The sequence below is a fragment of the Anser brachyrhynchus genome (assembly GCF_964034855.1).
Source record: "Anser brachyrhynchus genome assembly, chromosome: 15".
In the NCBI taxonomy this organism is placed as follows: Eukaryota; Metazoa; Chordata; class Aves; order Anseriformes; family Anatidae; genus Anser; species Anser brachyrhynchus.
Genome location: NC_137733.1, coordinates 13,284,198 through 13,307,136, shown reverse-complemented (window position 1 = coordinate 13,307,136; position 22,939 = coordinate 13,284,198). Strand labels below are relative to the sequence as shown.

The 22,939-nt window shown below is 46.3% G+C and overlaps 1 protein-coding gene and 1 long non-coding RNA gene across 7 annotated transcripts; one reads left to right on the top strand and one right to left on the bottom strand.

Moving 5' to 3' along the window:
- The first annotated feature begins 2,278 nt into the window (after window positions 1-2,278).
- Window positions 2,279-13,819, top strand: LOC308178201. Of its 5 annotated transcripts, XR_013939634.1 has the most exons (4): window positions 9,037-9,140; window positions 9,429-9,510; window positions 10,062-11,236; window positions 11,762-13,819. It is a non-coding gene; the product is annotated as an uncharacterized lncRNA (long non-coding RNA). The 5 variants fall into 5 exon arrangements; XR_013939631.1 differs by lacking the exons at window positions 9,037-9,140; window positions 10,062-11,236 and adding an exon at window positions 2,279-2,297; XR_013939633.1 differs by lacking the exon at window positions 10,062-11,236.
- On the bottom strand, window positions 13,603-22,879 carry BRAT1 (BRCA1 associated ATM activator 1). 2 transcript variants are annotated; one of them, XM_080556414.1, is made up of 13 exons: window positions 22,647-22,879; window positions 22,207-22,361; window positions 21,316-21,463; window positions 20,022-20,394; window positions 19,813-19,932; window positions 18,593-18,684; window positions 18,214-18,332; window positions 17,532-17,718; window positions 17,079-17,152; window positions 16,396-16,495; window positions 16,014-16,112; window positions 14,803-14,981; window positions 13,603-14,582 (listed from the first exon to the last, which is right to left on the bottom strand). In XM_080556414.1, the coding sequence occupies exons 1-13, from the start codon at window positions 22,822-22,824 to the stop codon at window positions 13,851-13,853; spliced, it is 2,556 nt and encodes an 851-aa protein (XP_080412540.1). In that variant the 5' UTR covers window positions 22,825-22,879; the 3' UTR covers window positions 13,603-13,850. The 2 variants fall into 2 exon arrangements, with proteins under 2 accessions (XP_080412540.1, XP_080412541.1); XM_080556415.1 differs by having other exon boundaries at window positions 21,316-21,460; window positions 22,647-22,878.
- Between the last annotated feature and the right edge of the window lie 60 nt (window positions 22,880-22,939).

Here is a 22,939-nt window from a genome sequence, read left to right as displayed (position 1 = left end):
AGGGCCCGTGGCAAGGGTGGCCCCGAGGGGTGCTCGGGGTGCTCAGGGTGCTGGTGGTGGTGGCAGGTCCCTGCCGGGCTTGCTGGAGCCTGGGAGAGCAGCAAAGTCAGCCCTCCTCTGGGAAAGGGTGCTCCTGGAAGGGCCTGGGGGCGAGCAGCGTGACAGTGCCACCAGGAGCGAGAGGCTTTTCGTCTGCCTTCTTAATGAGAGCTGAAGGAAGGAGTGGGTGTCTGGAGACCAGAGCGGTAGTTATGTGGTTACGCCGGAGCCTGATGAGATCTCCGCCATGGGAGTGGCGTTCGCGTTCGCCTTGATGCGCCTCTCAGGACTGGTCCCAGGTTGTCCTTTAATTTGGGAATATTATCTGTTCTTGGGAAAGTTAATTATCCTAGAGGAGTGGATCTCCAGCCCCATTGCTTCATATATTCTAGCTTTCATGTTTTGATTCTTTCGGTGCTTTGATCCTTCGTTTCTGCCATCCCTACAAGGAAGGACAAAGGAACATCCTGGCTGGGACCAGAGCTTGTCCCCGAGTGACTCAAGCTGATGTAAAGAATAAAACTTGTTTACAGGCTCAGGAGCTGCAGTGGTCCTTGCAGCCCCCATGCTGCAAGCACAGCCGAGGGCTTTTCAGGGGGGACCAGCAGAAATTTCCCACTAGCCAAAGTGGCCACAGAAGAGGACAAATTGTTCCGTGCTGTGCTGTGGGGTTAGCAAGAACTGAATAAGAAAAAAAAAACGCGTGCTGCAGACTGCCATCCGTGGGCTCTGCATTGCTCTTAGGGCACTGAGAGCTTTGCTGGTGAAAAACTGCCTTAATTTGCTGCTGTCCTAATCAGGACGAGTGGAGTAGCGGCGGCTTCAGCCTCCTTGTGGGAAACCTCCCCGGGACGCAGCGGGCGGGGAGGGCAGGACCAAGTCCTAAGGCCTTGCAACAGCATCCCCGTCATCTGCCCGCCAAAGCGCAGATGCCCTCTGTGCTGTTTTAATTGGCTAGTGCTTATAATTAGAGTTTATTTGTATTAATTAACTTAAATGATCTATTTGTGAGTTGCTTGTTGCACACCACCAGCCTGCTCAGAGCAATACAACCCCAAGCAGGCGGCTCCTGCCCTGAGGAAGCCAAGAGCTAAACCAGACAAAAACACTCTCCAGACACAGCGCGCCCAGGAACGCCTCTTTTTGCCGTGTTTGTTTTTGCTCAGAAACCTATCACATCTAACCTCAATATTTAATACTTGGCTTAGCTGCCAGCCCACTGACTGGTCAGCACAGGTAAATACGACAAAACGGGATAAATGCTGTTAGTAACGATCCTGTGATGGTGCGCTGATCCTGGGCAGGTACAGGGGGAGGTGGGGAGTCCCTGTGAGAGGGAGATTGAGATCAGGAATAGAGTGATGGGTGGGGAAACAGCCACACGTCCACTCTGAGGCTTTTTAGGAGGTGAGTGGCTTTATTAAGAGAAGATCAGTGTGACAGGAAGGGGAAAAGGGAGGAGGAGGTGGCCAGGAATCGGATGAGAAGTGAGCCAGGAGTTATAGAGGGCGGATGTGGAGTGGATCAGAGGGAAAGAGTTTTAAGGCCGGGAAGGGTTTTAGGAAAGAGTTTTAGGGCCGGAGCAGCACCGGGGTGGTTGCACTCAGCCTTAGCTCAGCTGCGATGAAGGCTGGTGGCAGCGGAGACGTGATGCTCACCACAAGCAGCCTTTATCTGCAGCGAGCAGCAGCCATCGTTATTCTGCACCAAACCCCACTGTTTGTGCCGAGTTGTATTTCCTGGCCAAGCCGTGATGCGTTGCCTCCGAGCAGGGGGGTGTAACACAGCTGCCTGCCTTTGGTAGGTGAGCACAGGGGAGTTCGTGCAGCAGCACATCCCCAGGGGGGATGCAATGAAAACACCCCCAGAACAGTGCCTAGGACTGGAACTTAAGAAACCGCACCGTTCATCTGAAGAAAATTGTATAGCAGAATATAAATATCGCCCCAAGGAGAAGGGCCAGGTATCCAAGAGCTGTTTAAGTGAGGGAGAAGAGATGTGGCCCAGACTCACAGCTGCAAGCTGAAGCCAGACAAATTGAAATGAGAAAATAGGCATTAATTTTTTTCAGAATGAAGCTGATTAGCTGCTGGAACAAATCACTGAGGAAAGTGAAAGTCTCTCCATATGTTAGCGTTTTCCAATCAGGATAAGATGTCTTTCTGCAAGATGGGCTTCTGCCAAGCACATGTTACTGGGTTCGGCACAGCAGGGATGGGATGAAACGTGGTGCTTTCTGCTCTGCTCTGCTCGGAAAGGTGATCTCGTGGTTCGATCTGGTCCTTTAGAAATGACTTGCAGATTGTGTTCCTGGGGAGTGTTCCTAAATCGCTCCTGGGCAGCTGCGGTGGTGCTGCCCTGGGTCCCTGCAGGCAGCTCCTACGTGTCCCCCGGGACCACAGGCGATTCAGCAGCCTGCAGGGACAGTTCCCTGTGCTGCCATGGGGGGTCTTTCCCCCTGTGTTCCCGCCTCCTTCTTCAGCTTTTCTTGCGTTTCAGTTTGATCAGGGCTTCTCGAGAGGCTCTGCTGGTAGGGCTGTGCTCTGAATATCTGGGCAGGTATTTTTCAGATAGCAAATTGCTCGCTGCAGGTGTGAAATACAGTCCTGTTACTGGAGTTTGGGCCGTTCAAAAGTCAGTGTTACTTCTGTATTCTTGTGATCTGCAGGCGGTTCTGAAGAGGCCAGGATTACTTTCATTATCAGTCTGTACCACCACAACAAAGCATGAGTGCACACGAGCAAGCTTTAAGAAAGTTTGGGTATTAGTATCAGTCTAGACAAAGCACCACGGGTTCATCCCCTGTTCGCTCGCTGCTCTTTGACCACAAAGAGCAGACCTAGATTTGGTCAGCCCTGCAGAAGGCTGCGTCACGAGTGGTTACTTTGCTCTTGGTCCAAACGCTGCCACGGCCATTCAAGGAGCTGCTTCACCCTGCGACTGTGCCGTGCACCGGGGGAGAACTGGGGGATGCACAGAAATACCGGTCTAGTCTTCTGTTGCTGCTCTACAGTGAGGTGGTTCTAGCTAGAGAGTCTGAAGCAGGAGAGGAGTTATTAAAGCAGGCATCCTGCTTGAACAGGACAGTCTGAGGGACTGTCAGATGAGGCCACAGGAGCTTTGGCTTCCTCTCTGACATCAGTTGTTTTGGCCCTTTGTGTACATCAGAGGGCATGAAAGGGAGACTCACTCACGACGATACCCTTTAAAAATGTGTTGTATTGTCCTGGTGCTTGGAAAGGCTCCTCCTGTGCCCAGCTGCTGCTCTGGGCACTACCCAAACCATCCTCATCTGAGTGCCAGGACGTGCTCGGGGATGCTGCCTTGTGCCCCATCCATCGCCCTCCCCTAAACAGCCCCAGGGATAAACCTTGTGGAGGTCAATAGTGATGTGAGTATCATGCTTGGGTCATTTTGTTTTGTTTTTAATTCATGATTCCTTTCAAAATTCCCCGTGGAGCAGCTAGGAGCAGCAGCAGTGAAGGATGGTGGAGGAGAAGAAGAGAGCAGCAGGCACCTTCTGGTAGGTGATAGAGTGGAGACATCAGTGTCCCCGAGGCAGTGCTCGTGCTCCATCTGGAATTGTGCCCGACCAGCGAAATTGTCCCTCTCTGCTGTGTCCTGGCACGGTCCGGGCTCCATTGGCAGGCTTGGGGAGCAACATTAATGAAAACAAGTGTTTGGCTGGTGTTACTGTAGTGACACAGACATTAAGAAACAAACACAGAGAGCCCGGCCCCTCTTTGATTAGCGAGCGCAATCTGCTGTTACAAGCTGATGCTGGGGGAAGAGGGAAGGGAAGGGAGGGAAAAGGAGAACAGCTATTAAATGAAGATGAAAACACTGGGCAGAAGATCTGCGGGAGCCATTTATTTGCCAATCTGTTACTGGAGCATGTTTCCACATGTATCCGGGGCACCTTCTAATGCTGTGGGTTTATTCAGATTTAAAACTTGTGTTTGAGACCCTTGAGAAGGGGCTTTCCACCCAGTGAGCTGGGTAATGGCTGCTTCAAATCTGTCTTCGTGCTAATCTCAGGAGAATTTATCTTGCCCCAAGCTCTGCTCATATGCAGGGTTGTTTTCCCTTTTTACTACCAATCTCACATTTGAAATCTCCCTGTGGGAAGTCAGTGTGGATGGTCCATGGTGCCAAGAGAAGGAGCAATTTCAGGTTCCTCAGTCTTCACAGAGGAGGATGCAGATAGGTTTCCATACCAAGGAGAGTGCAACTTTAGAGCAAGAATTTGGTCTGGCGTAGAGTATCTAGGGATTGTACAGACTGATTAACATTTTTTTTAATTTAATTGTATTATTTTTAATTTTTCTGCTGGAAATGTTGAGGATTGCTACCTCTTGGCTTCAGACTAAGGTTTGGGACCCCTGAGGAACGAGGCCGCTGCCTGAACAACCCATCCCCGCCTTTAAACTCAGCCCGGTCTGTGCCTTCCCTGGGATTCAGCAGAGTTCACGTATCGAGGCCAGCAGAAATAGCATCTCGCTTCCTGGTTCCAGAGGGGGTGTTAAGTAGGACATAGTTAAATTTGGGATTATTAGGAAGAGAAGAAGAGCAGATACTTCCTTTGTAATGCTTTTCTTTGATAATAGATCTTCACACAAAGAAGTGTGAAGAGAGCTGCCCTTTGAGGAGGGCTAGAGGATGAGGAGTTTGCAGCAAGGAAACTGTCTCAGATGCAGTGAATTATTGGGCAGAAGTGGATGTTTGGGAGTGCTTCGTTATTCCTTCTGCAGCTGGGGCTGGCACCCAGTCCTGCAGCATTTCAGCCCAAGGAGCACTTTGCTGATAGCGGCAGCTGGTAAAGGGCTGGGAAAATTCCTATGCTGGTATCTTAGGCTAGAGGAATTCGGGGGTTGCTGTGTGATAGTGGTGGTGGAGGGGTTCTCTTTGGTGCTGTCTCCATTTTAAGCTTTGTCATAGTTTTGCCTAAAAGAGAGACACCTGGACATCAAGTTTCACATGGCCAATAATCGCACTGGAGACAGTACACTCTAGAAACCTGTTCACAGATTCCCATGTTTCTATATTGAGAATAAGTCCCGCATTGAGCTGTGTAATTAAAAAGCTGCAGTGAGATGAGATACAAGATGGAGAGGAGAGGTTTTCTTAGAGACACTGGGAAATGGAAGCGCTTTCAAGGGTTTCACTGCAGAGACATCTGGAGAATTCACCAGGACTTTCTCCTTGCTTTGCTTTTCACCTTGTGAATGGTGCTGTGCATCCAGGCGGATGCTGGTACCGGTGTTACTGCTAAACTGAGCCCGGGTGTAAAGGCACAAGGCGGGGGGCAGTCGCAGGGCTGCGGAGCTTTCAGCCTGAGCTCACGTCCGTGTCCTGTCGGGCTGAGCTCTGTGTCCTGGCTGGGACTTGTGCTCATGGGCAGGCTGCTTTGCTCTGGGCTGGGTGCTGATCCGCTTGTGCACAGTGATGCTACGAAGGTGGCTAAAGGCCAAGTGCTGTCATTGGAAGCCAGCTGTGAATTAATGTGCAGCGTGTGATTAATGTGCTTTTTAAACGCGTTCATGTCCTGTCACACTGGCTGTGGCTCTTGTGTCACACTCAGTGTTCTCAGAACACTTATTAGCCTTACAGATCCCCTGATTATTGCTTTCACTTTTATAATTAAGCCACGAAACTCAGCATGGTGCAGCTTATGCGGTATTAATTCATGCCTAGCATATTCTGCCTGTGCCCTAGGATAAGGCTAAACACTGGCAGCTGGGTTGCTCTCTGCACAGTTGCTATTCTGAAATTTTTTAATATGATTATAAAAATAACATTCTGTGTGCATATGGGCAACTTGGGGCTCACCACTGCTGCAAGCAGTAGCAAGATGTGGCGTGACTTCCGCGGGAGCCGGATCTGGCCCCGGCAGTGCTGCGAGATGTATGGGGCTTGGTCCTGCCACAGGCTCTGCCTGATGCTCTCCAGGTCAGCGCTGTCAGCTCCGCTTTGCTGTTTGCTGCTCTCACTTCTCAGGACACATCCATGAAAATGTGAGCCTCACAAGCGAGTTCTGCTTCTCTTCTTGTTCTGGCCTCTGCTCTTACGAGGCTTAAACTGAATCCAGGATTTCTTGTGGAGCTGCAGTTCCACATCTACTTTCTGTCGATGTGTATTTTCCCTCCTGGCTGGTCGCTCCTGCCCACAGTGCAGCGGTTCAGCAGCTTGTGTGGCCATGTGGTGAGCTGATCAGGGAATAAAAATGTCATAAACCATGTCTGTCTCCTTTATTTCTTTTTATTTTTCCTCTCCTGGGACTTAGCTGTAGGAGTGACTGTGCCGGAGGAGTTGGAGCTCAGTGCTACCAGAAGGGAAATCACTGGAGTGACCCAGCAGCTGAGCCCCCAGCGGCTGCCACTCCCAAGGGAGCAGTATGAGTGCAGAACTCATGCAGGCTTTGCAGGGCTGGGTGTTGTGCTGCTATTTGTCTCTGCTGGGGGAGTCTAAACATCCTTGCAGATGAACTGTGTGAAGTGGGAGGTAAGGGACTCCAGCCACTGCCCACCTTGGCCTGGGCTCTAGGTCTGCTGGAAGTCCAACTTCGGATGTGGGGATGAAGGTCAGTAGGTGGCTGTGTGTCAGCTGTGGAAGAGCACACGTGTCCCTCGTCTACTTTGGACAGCATGGAAGCAGTAGGAGCCACAGGATGCCTTCATGAACAGCTGGACACCACACTCTTCATGGGCTGTGGATGCACCTGGAGCTGATAAAAGCTCACTGCAACAGGTATGGTGACTCCCTCCTGTTCTAGCCCCAGAGCAAAAGCCCACGGGTTACAAAATGCATGCCTACTGGCTGTGTTGCACAAGGCGTTCTCTCACATCTAGTCCTCATTTCAGAGGGAATCTCCCCAAATCTTTAGTGAAACCCCTGAGCTTGCCATGCTGTTCCCGCTCTGTGGCATATGCTATTTATACACGTGCTGCTCGTGCTATCAATTATTACTAATCAAGCCATTTATGTAGAGACCCAAGTGCTGATACATTGAATCTCAAAGCTTCTGTTTAAACAGACAGTGCCAAAGCCTGGGAGCAGGACGCAGAGCTGTAGTGCAGAAGCTCTTTGAGCTCAGACGTTTCCATGGAGATGGATCTTTGATCTCATCACAATAAACAAAGGGTGGAGAAGATGCTCCCAAACTAGGGAGGAAGGCCTGGCTGATCCCTGTGGGGCAGAAGTTCCCAGCAGCAGGAATTAAGAGAGGCTGGAGGTCTCTCTGCTTCTCTCCACGATGACACGTCTGTAGTACCACCATGGCTAAGCCCTGCTGCAGCGTGCGAGGAGGACATGCCTCTTGTTTGGCTGGGCTGCACCTTTGGGCTGGTTAATTTAATGCTGCTGAGCACTCAGACCCTCTTCTGCACTGCGATGGGTGCTGTGTGATTTGGAGAGCAGGGGCACAGGGCTTTAATGCTGGCATGGAGCACACCCAGCTGTGGAGAAGCAATCTGAGCAATAAGGAGAATAGCTAGAAGAATCTACAGCTAGCTAGCTGCATTTCTAAGTAAAATGGAGGGAAAAAATCACATTTTTCTCTGGAAGAATGCACAAGACAGAAGTGTTTAATAAGTTATCGGGGAGACAGTGACCAAAGGCAACAGTCAAGTTGGCTTTATCCGCCTGGATGAGCCCTGATCACACTGGCACGAGCTCACGTGTTAGAGCCATAGGCAGGGTCAGAGCTGTTAGACCCGGCATTGGAAATTGAGGCTTCTGGAGCTGGAAGAGAATTCATTAGGAAAGGGCGTAACTTGGCCCAGCAGTCCCTGAGAATGGCTGCTTGAAGCAGCAGTGGCCACAAGCGCCCTGGCCGGGTGTTTCACACCAAAATGTGCTATTCTGGCAGCTGGAGGTGATCCCTCGTGTTTGGCTGTGTGGTTGTGCTGGCACGGAGCACACGCGTGCGTTCGGGCCTGCTGAGCTGCTCACACGTTTGTGCACTTCTCCTCCACTTGGCAGATGTGTGGTGACGTATCCTGGTCACTTCCTATCTGTTCACAGGGGGTTGATGGATTGGTCCCTTTGTTTCTGCTGCCAGCACAGCCTCAGACAGCTTTTGGTTTTGGTGTGTGTTTTATTTTAAAGTCTGTAGTAGTATGTAGGGTGAGCGAGTTGTACACAGCCTGGTTGTAATACTCCTTTCTTTTTTTAAAAATGTTTCTTCCTTGGTTGTATTAAGCTGCCAGTCATGCTAATTATATTCTCTCCTCTTTTGGGATTTGCAATACTCCACGCAGGCAAAATGGTGTTTAGGGACCTAGTACGGCTTCCTCCCACCCCTTTCACTGGAGCAAGTGACCCCTCTGTGCCCTGCCAGATCCCAGGCTCCTCAATAACTCACCCATCACTTTATGTAATTTTCAAGTTCCAATTTAAATATTTGTGAGGACACTTGTTGTTTGCAGCTCTGAAAAAGTTATCTTTTTCAAATGTTACAGAAACACTCAGTGCTAAATGTAGCCCACGGGTTTGCTTTGGAAGCTGACAGGTGTGGCATTGTTTTTTGTGTGTGTTGTTTTTTTTATGTTGTTTTTTTTTTCTTTCAAATGACCCTCATGGAAAATTTTGTCACTTATTTCCTGTTAATCAGAAATGGACTCTACCCAATACAGCCATGATTTTGTCTTGTGCACTATTTCACTGGGGGGAAAAAATGTAAGTTGAAAGAGCATACAATATTAAAGATGTTTTTGAACCAAACTTGCTTTCTCTGGTTTCAGTGTAGGCCTCAGCTTTGTTCTCACAGTGCTCTTTGTCGGAACCCAAACCATACAATATTCTGGTTAAGGTTACCAGAAAGTAATGAAACCAGCATTTTTTCCCTCAGCTCTACAGACAAGATGGAGTTGCTGTGTGGCTGCAGCGGCCTGTCCCATGGCTGTGACAGGCCTTTGTGGATGCTGTCACTTAGCAACAGCTGCCATTTGTTTTCTAACCGCAGCTTTTCCTTGTTGGCACCTAGTGAGAGCTGTAATTGTCAGACCCGTCCCAAAAGGGTGCACCTGAAGGCAACGAGCCCCAGGGCTCACCTGTGCCCCTGCCCCGGCCCATATCAAGGCCTGTGCACACCAGAAGTGCAGGTGAAATGGCTAATGCAGCCTAATAAGGTTTTATTTTGGAGCCAGCATGACTGGGCCATGTCTTGTTTTGAAATGTACAGCCTGGTTCTCTATCTGCCAGCTCTGGTGGTGCAGCTCCTCTGCCCAGGGCCTGTTGGTGGCTGAAATGTCCCAGCCCTGGGCCTGGTTGTGGCTGAAATGTCACCTCCCTGAGCAGCGCTGGGGTGGTAACAGTGAGGGACAGTGAGGCCAGCCCTGGCGTCCCCATGCATAGCAACGTGAGCTGTCTTTTCTGTTCCACCAACCCAGCCTGAAAGCTCAGAGAGTATGAGGTGAATGAAGACAACAGAAGTGTGAAGACCAAGAGACAAGGAAATGGAGGAATCTGAAGGTCTGAAAGTGTATTTACATCCTAAGGGTAATTCCCCCCCTACCTAGCACTAAAAGGGTGTGAAAATGGGTAGTCCACAGCTCGAACTCTTTAGGATTACAGTTGTAATTTACACCTGACCTGGGCTAACTGGGAAAAGTCTCCAAAAGGGGCTGGGACAACCTCTGTCCTGCACGGTACGCTCCTGCCCCTGCGGTCAGCCCCCTGTGGCTGCAGAATGAGCAGGGGAGTGACTTGGTTTGGCTGGGTTTGTTCTGGAGGCAGGCACGTGAAAGGCATTTCCCAGCCCTGTCACCTGGTTGTGGTAAATACATCCTTTACGGCGTGATGCCGCCGAGCTGTCTGCAGAGATTTGGTATTGGTATTACTGATGGTCAGACAGCAGTAATTCCTCCTTTAGTATTGCAGGGGCTCTTGATGTGGGCTGCTTGTTTTCCCTTCCACCCGGGGGTGAGTTATAGGCATATCCAGGGTGTGTTTGCAGAGCCCTGAATGCTTTCATTACAGCAGCAGTGGAACATCACCAGCTTTGTTCCCTCTTTTCTGCACAGGCACGCCACTTGTCTGAAAGACACTTCTCTGTGTGCCGGCTCACAAGGCTATGTGCAAGGTCTGGCCTGTCTGTGGAGAAGCAGGTCTGACGCAGGCTGAGGTCTGGACGTGTTAAGTGGTGCTTTATTTCTCAGCAGAGGACAGAAACCACTGTGCTGAGGGGAAATGACACAGACTACAGGGGTGTTGCTACTGATATATTTTTCCATTGTAAATTGCTGAGAACTTGGGCAGTGAAGCTGGCTGATGAGTTTCCTCTGTAACGCACGGTGGCTTTTAAAAGCCTTGATGAATATGTATTGAAAGGTAGAGCAAGTTTTACTAGATGGACAAAAGAAATGTCTAAGATATGCCTGAGCTGATCTGTAATCACAGATCAGGTATCTAAGCTAAAGCAACAGCCTTAGACACTTATGGCTCATTTTTCACTTACATGATGCAATTAGTATAATTAGGCAAAGAATATTCTTTGAATTTTAAATGTCCAGTGTATTAAAACAGAAAATTAACTACCATTCTTTTGGCAGTTTTTGTAAAGCCATTACTATGTAGGACAGAGCCAAAGATGCTTATTCACCACCATGTCTATTTGAGTCTGAGTAGCTAGAGGATAAATCCTTTTTTCAGTTTTGTTGAAATGTGTTGAAAACAACCCTAGGAATTTCATACCTATGTATAGATCAGGAAACAAAGCTTACATTGCCCCTGTTCAGATAAAGGGCTGAAATGAGCTTTGTCATCTTCATTCACAGCATCAGCCATCAGAGATGTGGATTTTTCTCATCTGTGATGTTCTGTGTTGATACCACTTGTGTTGCTGCTGCCTGCCACCCGCAAGCCACATTAAAATAAATGACAGTCCTGAGTGTTGGTGCCTCTTACGTTAAACGAGGCCCATGCCTGGCACAGCCTTTGCTGAAATCAGCTGTAGCGTGAGGACGGGGAAAACTCTCTCGGTGGTGCCTGCCTCCTGCAGGAACTGTACAGCCACAGCGCTGATGGTGTGAGAGCAGCGGTTTCCACAGAAACTCATCCCAGAAAGGCAGCTTGCAGCTTTCTCTCGTGTCCGTAACTAAAGGCCAGGCAGCCCACCTTCTTCATATCACTGGGGTCCTTGGCATGTGACAGAAACGTAAAGTTTATTCCAGGACCACTGTTTTCATGGTGCGAAGTGGTAAGCAGCAGTGGCACCGGGACTGAAGGGTCAGTATGCATGCTGGGGGGTGATAAGTCCGTTTCTCGAGTGTGAATATGGCCTTGGAAGGTAGACCCTATTCCTCCAGGTGCATCAAGTTCACAGTTATTTGGCAAGGAACAGTGAACAGCGTAAAACCCTAACCCAGCAGAAAGCTGTGTGGTTGGGTTAAGGGTCTTGTGGAGGTGCAAAAAGAGCTCTGGTAGGTAAAAGGTAGGTGATGTAAGTCAGTGGGGTGGAGATTGCACATGTGCTCTTAACAAGGTCCTAGAGAAGGTATTGCTCCCCAGCAAGACGGATGATTTGCACTAGTAGCTGTTGTGTGTTTACCAATTTGGTAGCTAAACTTTCAGCTCACAAATCTCACTGCAATCTTTCTGTAGAAACGCAAGTGTTTTTGTTTTTGTTTTTCTCTTTTACTTTCATCTCCATTAATCTCTCTATTCCCTGGCATTTGTTCCTCATGCTGCTCAGATGTTTACGACTATTTCTCCCACTTATCAGGTGCAGGATGTCAGTACAAGCACCTCAGCAAGACTCTGCCATAGCCAGAGAGGCAGAGAAAACAAAGTAAGGGAATGCAGTGAGTTCAGAAGTGAGGGAAGTACAAAATCAGAATTGAGCCACCTAACAGCTGGAGACGGAGACCTGGTTTTAATGAAACATGAAAGAAGTCTTTAATTCCCCTTCCAAAGATAAGGATCAAATTGTTGCACATCTGATTTTTAGTGGAACAAGCATCCTGTGTTTAAACAGGACTTTGGACCGCAATTAGGAAAGCAGTATAAACTTAACAATGTCACCATCACCCCAGCCTTACAAAAAGGGAAAAAGTTCCATTAAAAGTTAATAGGACTGGGAGTCAAGAGACCTTGGTAATATGCACTGGAGTCTCCCTTCTGTAAGAAGACATTTGTTCAATTTGCTGATGTTTGAGACTCCAAGGAATTATTCAAACTGCGCAATCCAAGAATTCTAGTGCTGAACAGGAGGAAGACATTTACTCAGCAACCTGCTGCCTCCTTTCCTGAAGCATAACTGAACATATCTGATATTGCCAACACGTAACGCTAATTTTGGAATTAGAATCCCTTTACTAGACAGGCTTGCTAAATCTCCACAAACAATTCACACTTCTTTAAAATTAATTGTCTTCTCTGCAACTAACTCTCTCAGATTCTGAGAAAAAATGCAATGGCAGGCAAAGACCTGATTTTTTATTTTCTATCTTCTGTCTCTGACCAGGTATAGGCCCTGCCCAGGTAGAACTGTGTAGCAGAAGCAGAGCTGCTTTCTTCTAGTAACAGCTTCTGTTATAACATCCAAGAGCTGTGTCATACATAAAGGTGTGCACAAAGCAATAGGTAAGTGTACTGACTTCATAAAAAGGCATAGAGTCCATCTTCAACCTCAGCAGCATGAAATTAAAACTACATCTCACCCCATTGTACTGCTGCAGGCGTTATAGTGCAGGATGAAATGGTATGAGAAAGTTATTTCACTGCATCAAATGCTACAGCCTCCATTAGCCTAAAATGAGTGTTGTGTTCCTGTCCCTCCCTAGGCTGAGGGAGAATAAATGAGGCGAACACCTGAGCGCTAGAAAGGAATACAGCAGGGGTTGTCCAACTCCTACTAAAGGTACTGCTTTTTATTCTAGGTTATGGAAGGTTTCTTAGCATAAGGTGAGACATTGGAGTAAATAAAAATATAGTGTTCCCATCTTCCCTGAGCTTTCTTAAAAAAAAAAAAAAAGCTTTTTTTTTTTCCCTTCAGGAAAGTGTTGCCATTTTCCCTACAGCTGCTGTTTTCTAGTTGTTGTTGATTTTGTTTTGTTTTGTTTTGTTTTTTTAACCAAAGCTAACAATGGATCTATTTTATGATGGGAAAATCTGCAGGTGTCAATTTCTCATACTATTTAGAAGCTATCGTAGTTCCTTAAGAATGCAGAATAGGAGCACTTGAAAAATTCAGTGAAATAAACCTGCTTCTGGCTTCAACTAATGTCAGCTTTTTTAGTGTCGTTGCTGAGATTAAACTGGTATGTTAACATTACCTTTCTTTATGAAAGAACATTTGTAATCAGTACATAAGACTCTCTGAATGCTACCTTCTCCACTAGGCCTCAAAACGTAATAGAGAACTTGAGAACGCTTGTTTCTAGAATGGAGATATGGACAAGGTAAAAACTAGAATTTCTTAGAAACGAGTCTTGATCAGGTTTAGCTACTCTGGCTCGAAAAGGAGCACGCAGTAACTTGTTTTCATTCACTGTTTAGTTTTTTAAAAAATGTTTCCTTATGTAGGCAGGGTCTGGTGCTTTCTTAAGATACACGCAACTAAAAAACAGAACAAATGAATTTATTTAGTTTAAAAAAAACAGATCAATTCATTAGAAACTGTACTTTAAATAAAATCATCAGTATTAAAGCAAAGATTTTCTAACCTCTTTAACAGCTAACAAAACCAACCTTTTCTCCATTCAGAGTAATGTTTTTTTATCTCCTTTCAAGAAAGACTTAAGACTGGTAGCAAAAATTCTCCTCCAGAATAGAACTGTTTCAGCACTCTTCCCTCAGAGCAAAACATGTCTTCAGTAACAGTCAGCTTCATTCTCGTCTATGGTCCCCACAGTAGCGAGGATGTCCTCTAAAAGGGACTGAGGGCTTTTCTCTACATGGTCACTACTTTTATTTAGTTCATCGTGTAGTTCTTCTAAGTCTATTGTTCCCAAAGCTAGCATCATGCTCTCTGGATCTTCAAAGTCCACCCCATTACCAGCATCTGTTGGGAAGTTCTGAGCCAGAGAACCCTGCCTTAGAGTCCTTTGCAACCAAGGAATGCCACGTCCGGCAGATAAATCTCCAGCTCCTTGGCAATCTTTCAGCATGCTACTTGGAGAGAGACTAGCTCTTAAGACGAGCAGTATATCACAGGCTTTCTGACCCACTGGCTTGTCATAGTCACACAAAGACCAAAACAAAAACTTGAACAGTTTTGCTCGGCAAAATATCTGCAGCGACTCGTTCTGCTGAATGGAACTAGTGACTGTGGATGAGGCAGGAGCATAGGGGCATTTAGGAAGGCCAACTCGGCAAAGTGCTTGGACACAGAAAACTTCAACCAGTTCCAACCCACCAATTCTGACTTCCCAGTCTAAGTCGCGCTCTACAGTTTGGATCGCTCTAGAGACAAACTGCTCTGTATCTTCCGCTTGACCTGTGCAGCCTTGTTTCAGCCACTTGGTGAAGATGCTGATCACAGCCCTCCGAGGAAAGCTCTCTGGGTCTGTCGACAAGATATCTTGAAGCTTTGCTGTAGTGTCCTAAATGTCAGAAGACAAAGAAAGTAAAAGGAGGGGAGGAACATGCGCCAAAAAAAAAATCTAATATATATAGATCAGAAAAATTCAGTCCTTTTTCACTACTGGTTGTGTAATATGCCTGCAGTAGACTGCAGGTGACTTAGAAAGTAAGTTGTAATACAGCAGTAAACTGATGTGTGGTTCCGCTCAAGTCTGCAGTGAGCTATACAAGTTATCATACCTCTTTATTGTACTGATTCCCTGCGACAGCTGACTCTGGAAGAGAGTAAGTAATGAAGGTCAAGTGTCCCACAGCAGTCACAGCGCTCGCTCGCACGTAGCTCTCTGGATCCTCAAGAAGATTTTCTGTAAGCTTTGGCACCTCTGAAGACAGGAGGGACTCCCTGAACTCATCCTGGTCTGTAAGCAAGACAGCAATCCAAAGCAGCGAGGCTTTATTCTCTCAGAGCATGAAGTTTTCTCCAACACAAACAGTTCTTTGCATCGTACAACGACGCCTGCTGACTGCAGGGACAGCTGCCAGTGAGTTGAGCCACTGCAGAGAGCTCACAGGAGCACAGACACCCTGTGTAAGGCTCCCTGTTTCGCAGCAGCTTGGTGACTTCCAGTCAAGCCCTGCTTAATGCTAGATTTTGGAGAAATCTACCTGCAGTTGTTCTAATGGTGAGGAAAGACTTCCTCCAGGTAAATGGCAACATGGCTTCAGCTTCATCAAACTTACATTTTTGCTTAAAGTTGGATAAAATATCGTCCTCCCTTATTGGTTTTGAGGCATACGGCAAAGAAAAAGAATGCAACCACAGCAGCACCACTGGGAAAGGCTGCAGGGTAGAATGCTAACAGAGCTGAGTGTGCTGGATATTCCCTCTGTGACCTGGGGACAGCAGTGGGAGACAACATCCTCCTCTATTCTAACATCACAGAGCTACTGTAGGAGAATTAATGTTGCCTTAGTGCTACCTGCTGCAGTGCTTGAGCTACTAGTAAAGCCGAGAAGCAGTAGTTAATTCAAAGCATGCAAAATAGACCTAAGCTTTCAGAGCCTCCTATATCACAGCCCCCAGCCTGTTGAGTGGAAACAAACAGATTCCACTGCCGAGCAAACTCAGTAGAAGGAAAGTATTATCTGCCTAGGCACTGTCACCTACTTTGACATATGTCTCAACAGAGATGACGGTCTCAACACCCCTCAGTTTAACTTGCCAAAACTACCATTAAGGAAGACACAGCAATCAGAGTTCTACAGAAGAGTAGGTTAAGTTTATCAATCTTTTTGTCAGGTTTTGATCATGGTCTGAGAGTAAAGGGTTCAACTTTTTTTCTTTCTTTTCCCTGCAGTAACAGGTCAGAGATGCTGCACAAGCCCTACCGACTTTCATATCATTAGAAGAAACGCTCCTCTAATCTGAACAATTAAATTTCTGCACATACCTCTCATGCTTTTAATCAAGGAGGTGAGGAACTCCAGAGAAGAATCTCGTACTTCCCAACAAGGACTGCACAAACGCTTCTGCAGCACCAGGAACACATCTGTGAAAGCCAAGTGACAGGTCTGAATGGACATGAAAGGTGACAAACCTAACCGGAGCAATCTATGTACAACCTCTATATCATTTTATCTGAGGCAATCCTTTTTGTTGATGCTGTGTGCTTCTCCCAGAGTTCTTCAAAGCACTATATGAGCAGATAAACCTAAATTCACCGTAACTGCAAATAAACAAATCCTAAGTGCTTTGAGTGGGAAAGGTAGGTGAGAGCAGATTTCAGATGTACCACTAGCTGCGGTTTGTCCTAACTCGAATAGCTTTGTTACCTTGCAAAATCTTCTCAGTTGGCCACTGACTGTTGAAGCAGGACATTTCTGGCAAGCGTGCCAACCATTTGGACATAGCTTGAAATGATTTCTTCAGTACCTGAAGCAATATAAAGCAGATGTACTACATTGCAGAAGGCAGCATTGTTGCTTTTATGCTAGATAAAATTTGTTTTGGCTCGGGATTACAGAGAAATTCTCAGGGGAAACAAAACATATGCTTTCATACTAAGAAGTAAGCCACAAATAAACAGTGCTTATATAACATTATAACATCTCTAGCAGACTCCTAGATAATGCCTGTTCTCAAACTTAAAAACAAACAAAAAAATTGTTAGTGTCTCCAGCTTTTGATTTGCAGTTGCCATCTGAGTCCTTTGGACAAAGAGCAAGAAAACAAAAACTTACTGCAAAGACTTCAATATTTAAAGGTCGTGTCAAGTTGAGTGCGTTGGTCCTACTCTCAGATGTGAGGTCTCCTGTCCTTTCAGGAACACCGAATTTACTGGTCCATTACTCGCTCTCTAGCATTTTAGCTATTTCCTGCAAGCTGCCCAGAACAAGTCTTCCAGATAGTCTAACAGAAACCGTGCTAAGAAACAACTACTGTCACACTATTTCTTAAGACTCTATCCCACTGGTTAAGCTAATAGAGTTGGCTTTTTCTTTAGTGTTATACTCACAGTAGGGCTGGTGTTTGGACTCTCCAGGTACACCAGAAGGATGTCAAATAGACTTCCTATGACTGTGTCACAGCCTGAAACATTTTAAAAACAAACAAATCCAAACTAAAGAACCAATATTGAGACAAGGGAACAGTTCAACTCCCGTAACACAGAAAGAAAGAAAATTATAATACTGTTTTACTGAATAAAGTACAGTCCTCAAAAGGAGAGATATTCAACTTGTCACAATCGCTAAGCTTCTTTAATTACAGCACTACCTGATCTAACTTATCAACAGAAAGTAAGGTTAGCCAAGACAGTAGGAAGAATGGGGAAAAACAAATGCATTTCAAAGAAATGGAATTAATAGTCTTCATTCAGAAAGATTGGTGAAGGGAAATTGAAAATTCTGTGATTATAGATTAGTCAAGTAACTTCTAAAACTAAAATAAAGAGCTAAGATTAACTCACCTTTCCGTTCAGAAAGCGCTGCCAAGGCATCCAGAGCTGACTTCTGTACTCTGCCGCAACCAATCAAAATTTGGCTTATCTTGCTTCCCAGAGGAGTAGCTGGAATCAGGAGGCCACTACAGAATTGCAATATTGTCACGAAAGAACGTAGCAAAGATGTATAGGGTAAATCCACTGGCAAATGAATCTAATAGGAAGGGGAAAAAAAGGCAGGTTTCCAGCAAATGTTTCAGGCATGCATACAGAGCAGGAGTTTCTAGTCAGGACACAGCAAAATTACAACTTCTAGTGTTCTTAAGGTAACACAATGCTAGTAACTACAAAAAAGTAATCTTCCTCTTTCCCAACGAACTACTGGACAGGCGAAAGGAGATTCTTTTCACTACCCGGGAAAGCGGTTCCATCTGTTTTTCACTGGATCGGTAATTGCAGTAGGTGGGATGTACGGTAACAAAGCTTGTGAAGGTGTATTTAAAGGAAAGTACACTCCCTTTACAAGCTTCAGTGTTCCAGCATTCTCCCATTTGGACTCATGCTACATTTTATTTTTTTATAACATACGGAAGCCCTGCTGCCAACTCCTCTCTATGTTAAGATCTACTGCAAACGTTTGTAACTACTCTCAATCCTAGCTTTCAAGGACCAACTTGACCCCCAGGCTCTTTTCTTCTCCGAACGTTACCAGAGAGAGCAGCTTCTCCAAATGAGCAAGTGTCTGACACAAGAGACTAGCGCAAGATGACTTGGAGGACAGAAGGCTTTCAACAGTGGAGGGATCACTAACAGACTCATCCAGCAAACCTAGAGGACCAAACAAGGGAGAAGCTCAGGTTATTACTGACTACAAATGACAGTGATTTTTAAAGTTGATTTTTCAAGTTACAATTTTCAGGTGATGCAGTGTGAATAACCCTTAAAATGCAACTGTCAGCAGGATGCTGCACTTCACCACAAACACTGCTACTGACCTTGACTCCTATTCTTCCTCCAGTTTTGCCTGCACCAGACATTTAAAATGCTGGCAAGCAGACTAGCCTCTAACTTTTCTATCCCAACTGTACCTGCGTATTCCAGAGGCTGGGAGGCTGCTCTCAAAATACAGTCCATTGGCTGAAGTAGAACAGTCATTGCCTGAATCCTCACATCTTGTGGGCTTCAAGGAGGAAACAGCAGTTACCATAACAAGAATACTACAACTCTTTCCCAAACATCTGTCCCCAAACATTGAGCAGATTAATGTTTTTCACACAGGCTTTTTAAAAAGCCAGCAATGTGACAGCAATAAAAGTGTTATCACAATTCAAGCCGCCTTCCAATCTTCCTTGGCTAACTGAAAGGAGAGCAGAAATGGAATTCATAAGCAGCCTCATCCAGCAATGAAGAGTGGAATCCTGCGTAAGAAGAATGTTTAGACAGAGCCATTTTGTGTCCAAAAAAAAAAAAAATCTTAAGACACAGGTGTTAATTAGCCTTTAAATCAGTATCTGTATGTGCTATATTCGTTTAACATCTGATGTTTTCTTGATGCTTTTTCACTACCTAAAGGGGATTTACAGAGAAGATGCCAGTAGATTTCTTAGAGGTGCACAACTAGACAAGAGGCGATAATCTTAAATTGCGACAGGGTCGATTTCAACTGGATATATAGAAAATACTTTTCAGAGTGAGACTGATTAAGCACTGGAACAAGCTGCCCAGAGAAACTTTGGAAACCTGAACTTAACTGGTGAAGGCCCTGAGCAACCCGATCCATCTTTGAAGTCAGCCCTGCAACGAGTAAGAAGTTGAATTAGATCACCTCTACTGGTTCCTTCTAACATAAGCTTTGCTATGACTGTTGTCAGAGATGACGTCTGCATGAAGCATGCTTCTGCTGGACAGCAATGAAAGTTCTTACACTAGTTTGGTTTTGTGAAAGAGAAAACTGACCAAATACTATTGGATTTGACAGTCGAATTGTATCCATCATGATCAACCTTGGCCTAACTTCCAAAGTTAAAGGAGTCTGGTATTTCTTTCTGAGATGGGCTGGTTGTAGATAAGATGCAAATGTATACATGTGAACGTGACATTGGCTCCTTTCAGTTGTGTTTTTAAAACTACCTTTCTAATTATCAGTGTCTGAAGCTTGTTAGCTACTTGCCTGGTTCTTGCCAACCCATCCTACATATTAAGCAACATAGTGAAAAATGCAGTGCAGGGAAGAAACAGGTCTTAGAAACACAGCAGATATACTGCGAACATCTGCAGAGTGCAAAAATTTCATAGCAACAACACCTACCATTTGTGGAGACTCAGAATTCCTACTGCCAAAGGACCTGCTTGTACTGGGGTCAAGTGTTCCAGAGCAGATGTCACTAGTGCCCAAAAACTGCCTTCAGTGTCACAAAACACAGGAGACCTGCGAAGAAAGAACCGTAAGTAATATGTCCTACTAATACAGATGGTGGAAAACGGGTATTTCTAATCACTGGATCAGAAGATCCTCACCTGGACATGTTTAGCAAAAGATTCGCCAGCATGTGCCGTGTTTGAACAGAGTCTTCTATCAAGAAGGATTCCACTTGCTTTGCTATACGTAACCAAAGTACCTCTGTCCAAGTAGCTCGACAACTGCCAAACAAACTAGTTAACAGCTTTAGTGACTGATTGATATGAGAGGCACAGCCAGATTGAAGAGAATCTTCTATATGCTTTATAATCATTTGGGCACATGCTGGCCAGTCGCAGTCCTTTTCACTGAGAGGTGTAGTTGTTTCAGACTCTACAGAGAGGGTGAGCATGTGCACCAGAAGCTGACTGGCAGCTGAAGCCACAAACAGGCTGGGATCTCCTTGCAGGGTGAAAATTACATCTATGCCTCCTGTGTGAAAACAAAGCAAAAGTCAGTGGAGGAAAAAAAAAAACAAAAACCAGCTGCCTTCTTATTGTGGAGCCTTGCTGCAGTCTGACTGCATATTATTCAAATACAGGTATCACACAGGTTTAAATGTGGCATTTTTTTTTCCTTTTTTTTTGGTTTTGTTTTTTAATATTTTATTTTGTAGTCTCTAATGCCTTTTAAAGTTATCCAGTCCTTAAGTACAAGCAAACAAAAGAAGAAGAAAGTAGAGTTTTTTCAGATCCTCAGGTGTGTTTGTAACTCAGGAACAGAAGAAGACTTCTGTATAACGTTAGCAGTCTTAGGAGAGTCGACAGTGTATTTATGGAAGGAACCTGTACCATCTGCAGACACAGCCAGCAAGGAAAAAAGGGAATTGCAGCAACAGTACCACTTAACCATCATACGGCCAGGACCACATGCTGCACAGTTAACACCAATCCAGTCTTCTAGACCCCTTTATAGAGGGAATCTAAAGTTGTTAGCAGAAGAACTTAAATAGCTGTGTAAGGACACGGGATTGCAACTGTAAGCGTTAAGAAACGGAGTCCCTGATCAGTTTTTCTGCTCTAAAATTACATCTAAATGTACCAAAATATAATTTGGTACAAATTATTAAAAACCTTTTGTATTTTTATTTATAAGCTATTTTTAGCCTGTGTTCCATAAGATTGGCGTCTCTCCCCTCCATAAAGGGCACCATCTTCACTGCTGAAAAAAAGTTAAATACATAACTGATTTAACAAAAACCCCACTCTCTTTCAGTGACTTGAGTATTTTTGATAAATGGCTTTTTATCTTGCGTAAATGTAAACTCCTCTCTCTCAATCAACACCTGAGCAACAGTCTGGAATGGAAGGGACGAAGAGAATTTGGGGGGTTACCAGTCCTGGAAGTACTCACCGCCATTGCAGAGGAAGCGGAGGGCAGGCTGGTGATGCATCATGCTGTGCATGCCCTCCACCCAGCCACTTCGCACAGACGCATCTTCCCACACCGCCCTGTTCAGCGTCCCACCTGAGCCAAAGAGCCTGAACAACAGGTTCTCCTGCTGAGGACAGAGAATTCACACAGTAAACAGCGAGCAAAGGGACTAGAGGGTTGCAGAGAGGTTGCTCTGTCATCCAAGTCACTAATAGAAATACTGTAGTGAAATGTTCTCTTGCTGGAAACAACACTGAAATAGAACATTTTCATATCTTATTCTTAAATGCAACATCCCTGTCTTTTACCGACTAAAAGCTGTAAGTGCTTAATTGTTTGTTTCTTAAGATTCTGGGGAAAAATTACATACACACAAATTCCATTACTCTGCTTTATGTTGCATGTATCTCCTCCCTGAAGAAAGCCTTTCAGGTTCTCAGTTTTGTTCTACAAATGTATTCTGTTGTATAAAATAGGGCTTTAAAAAGTTCCATGTTTTTGCAGGAAATCAAGGATTTCCTTTCAACCGGAAAACTACATCTGTTACTGCAGTTTAAATCTAAAGGATCTGTCCAGGTGTATGTGATATTTTGCAATTAGTGTTAGAGACACTGTTATTCCATGTACCGTTTTGAACTGAAACTGAGGAGTACTACTTATTAACATTGATAGCACTGTTTGGTGCAAGATGGAAGTAAGATGACAGCTGCTTTACGTGGGAACTGAAGGGATAACTTGATTGTAGGTCTTCATAGCAGTATCACTGTTCTTGAGTTGTTCAGTGCATGTGATATTGAAATAGAAACACTATTGGTACATTTCCATGAGTCCTCAGTACAGAAAAAAGCAGACGCGAGGCACCTGACTCACCTGCAAGTGCTGGAAACAATCTTCCGAAGCTGCAAGTAACCCGGCCAACCGCAGAGTGAAGGAGAGGATGCTTGGGCTCGGCTCTGGTAGCGCCAGGACGGAGGTGAAGAACTCCGTCAGACAGGGGTTGTCCCGCACCACGTTCAGGGTAGGCTCTAGAGCAAGCGGGGACAGAAAAGAGCGTCACTGCCAGCGCTTGTGCCACGACCCCACAGCGCTAAGGCTTGGGATGACCGTACCACACAGCCCCCTGACAGGAACTTGGGTTTATTTGGAGCCCGGACCCCGCTACAGGCCTCAGGCACCAGCAGCGGTTCTGGAGGCCAGCAGGGCCCCCGAGGGAGGCTCCCCGGCCCTGAGGCGGGCCCCTGCCGCCCACCCGGCCCCCAGGCGAGCCTCGGCCACCCGCGGACGGCGGGAGGAGCCCGGCGGCCCCTCACCGAGCTCCGTCAGGTCCCGCAACCAGTCGAGCAGCTTCTCCAGGCAGGTGTCGTCGGAGCCGGGCTGCCGCGGGTCGGCCAGGGCGGCGCAGACGCGGGGCAGGAGCTGGGCGCACTCGCGGCTCATGGCGAACCTGCGGCGGGCGCGGGCGACGAACCAGGCCTGCCAGGCCGACATGGCGGCGCGGCCCCGGCCGGCAGGCCCCCGTCGCCAGGGGAGACCGTAACCACGGAGACCGTAACCGTGGAGACGCGCGTTGCCGGCGCCGGCCGTAAAGCGAGCGTCGCGATGG

What these genes read in the sequence shown, in the direction of transcription:
- BRAT1 (XM_080556414.1), bottom strand. Translation starts at nt 22,824, where the DNA reads ATGTCGGCCTGGCAGGCCTGGTTCGTCGCCCGCGCCCGCCGCAGGTTC. An exon ending in ATTGTTTCCAGCACTTGCAG is followed by an intron (nt 21,464 to 22,206) that starts GTGAGTCAGGTG and finishes CTCTGTCCTCAG; the next exon opens with CAGGAGAACCTGTTGTTCAG. An exon ending in CCAGCCTCTGGAATACGCAG is followed by an intron (nt 18,333 to 18,592) that starts GTACAGTTGGGA and finishes TTGGTCCTCTAG; the next exon opens with GTTTGCTGGATGAGTCTGTT.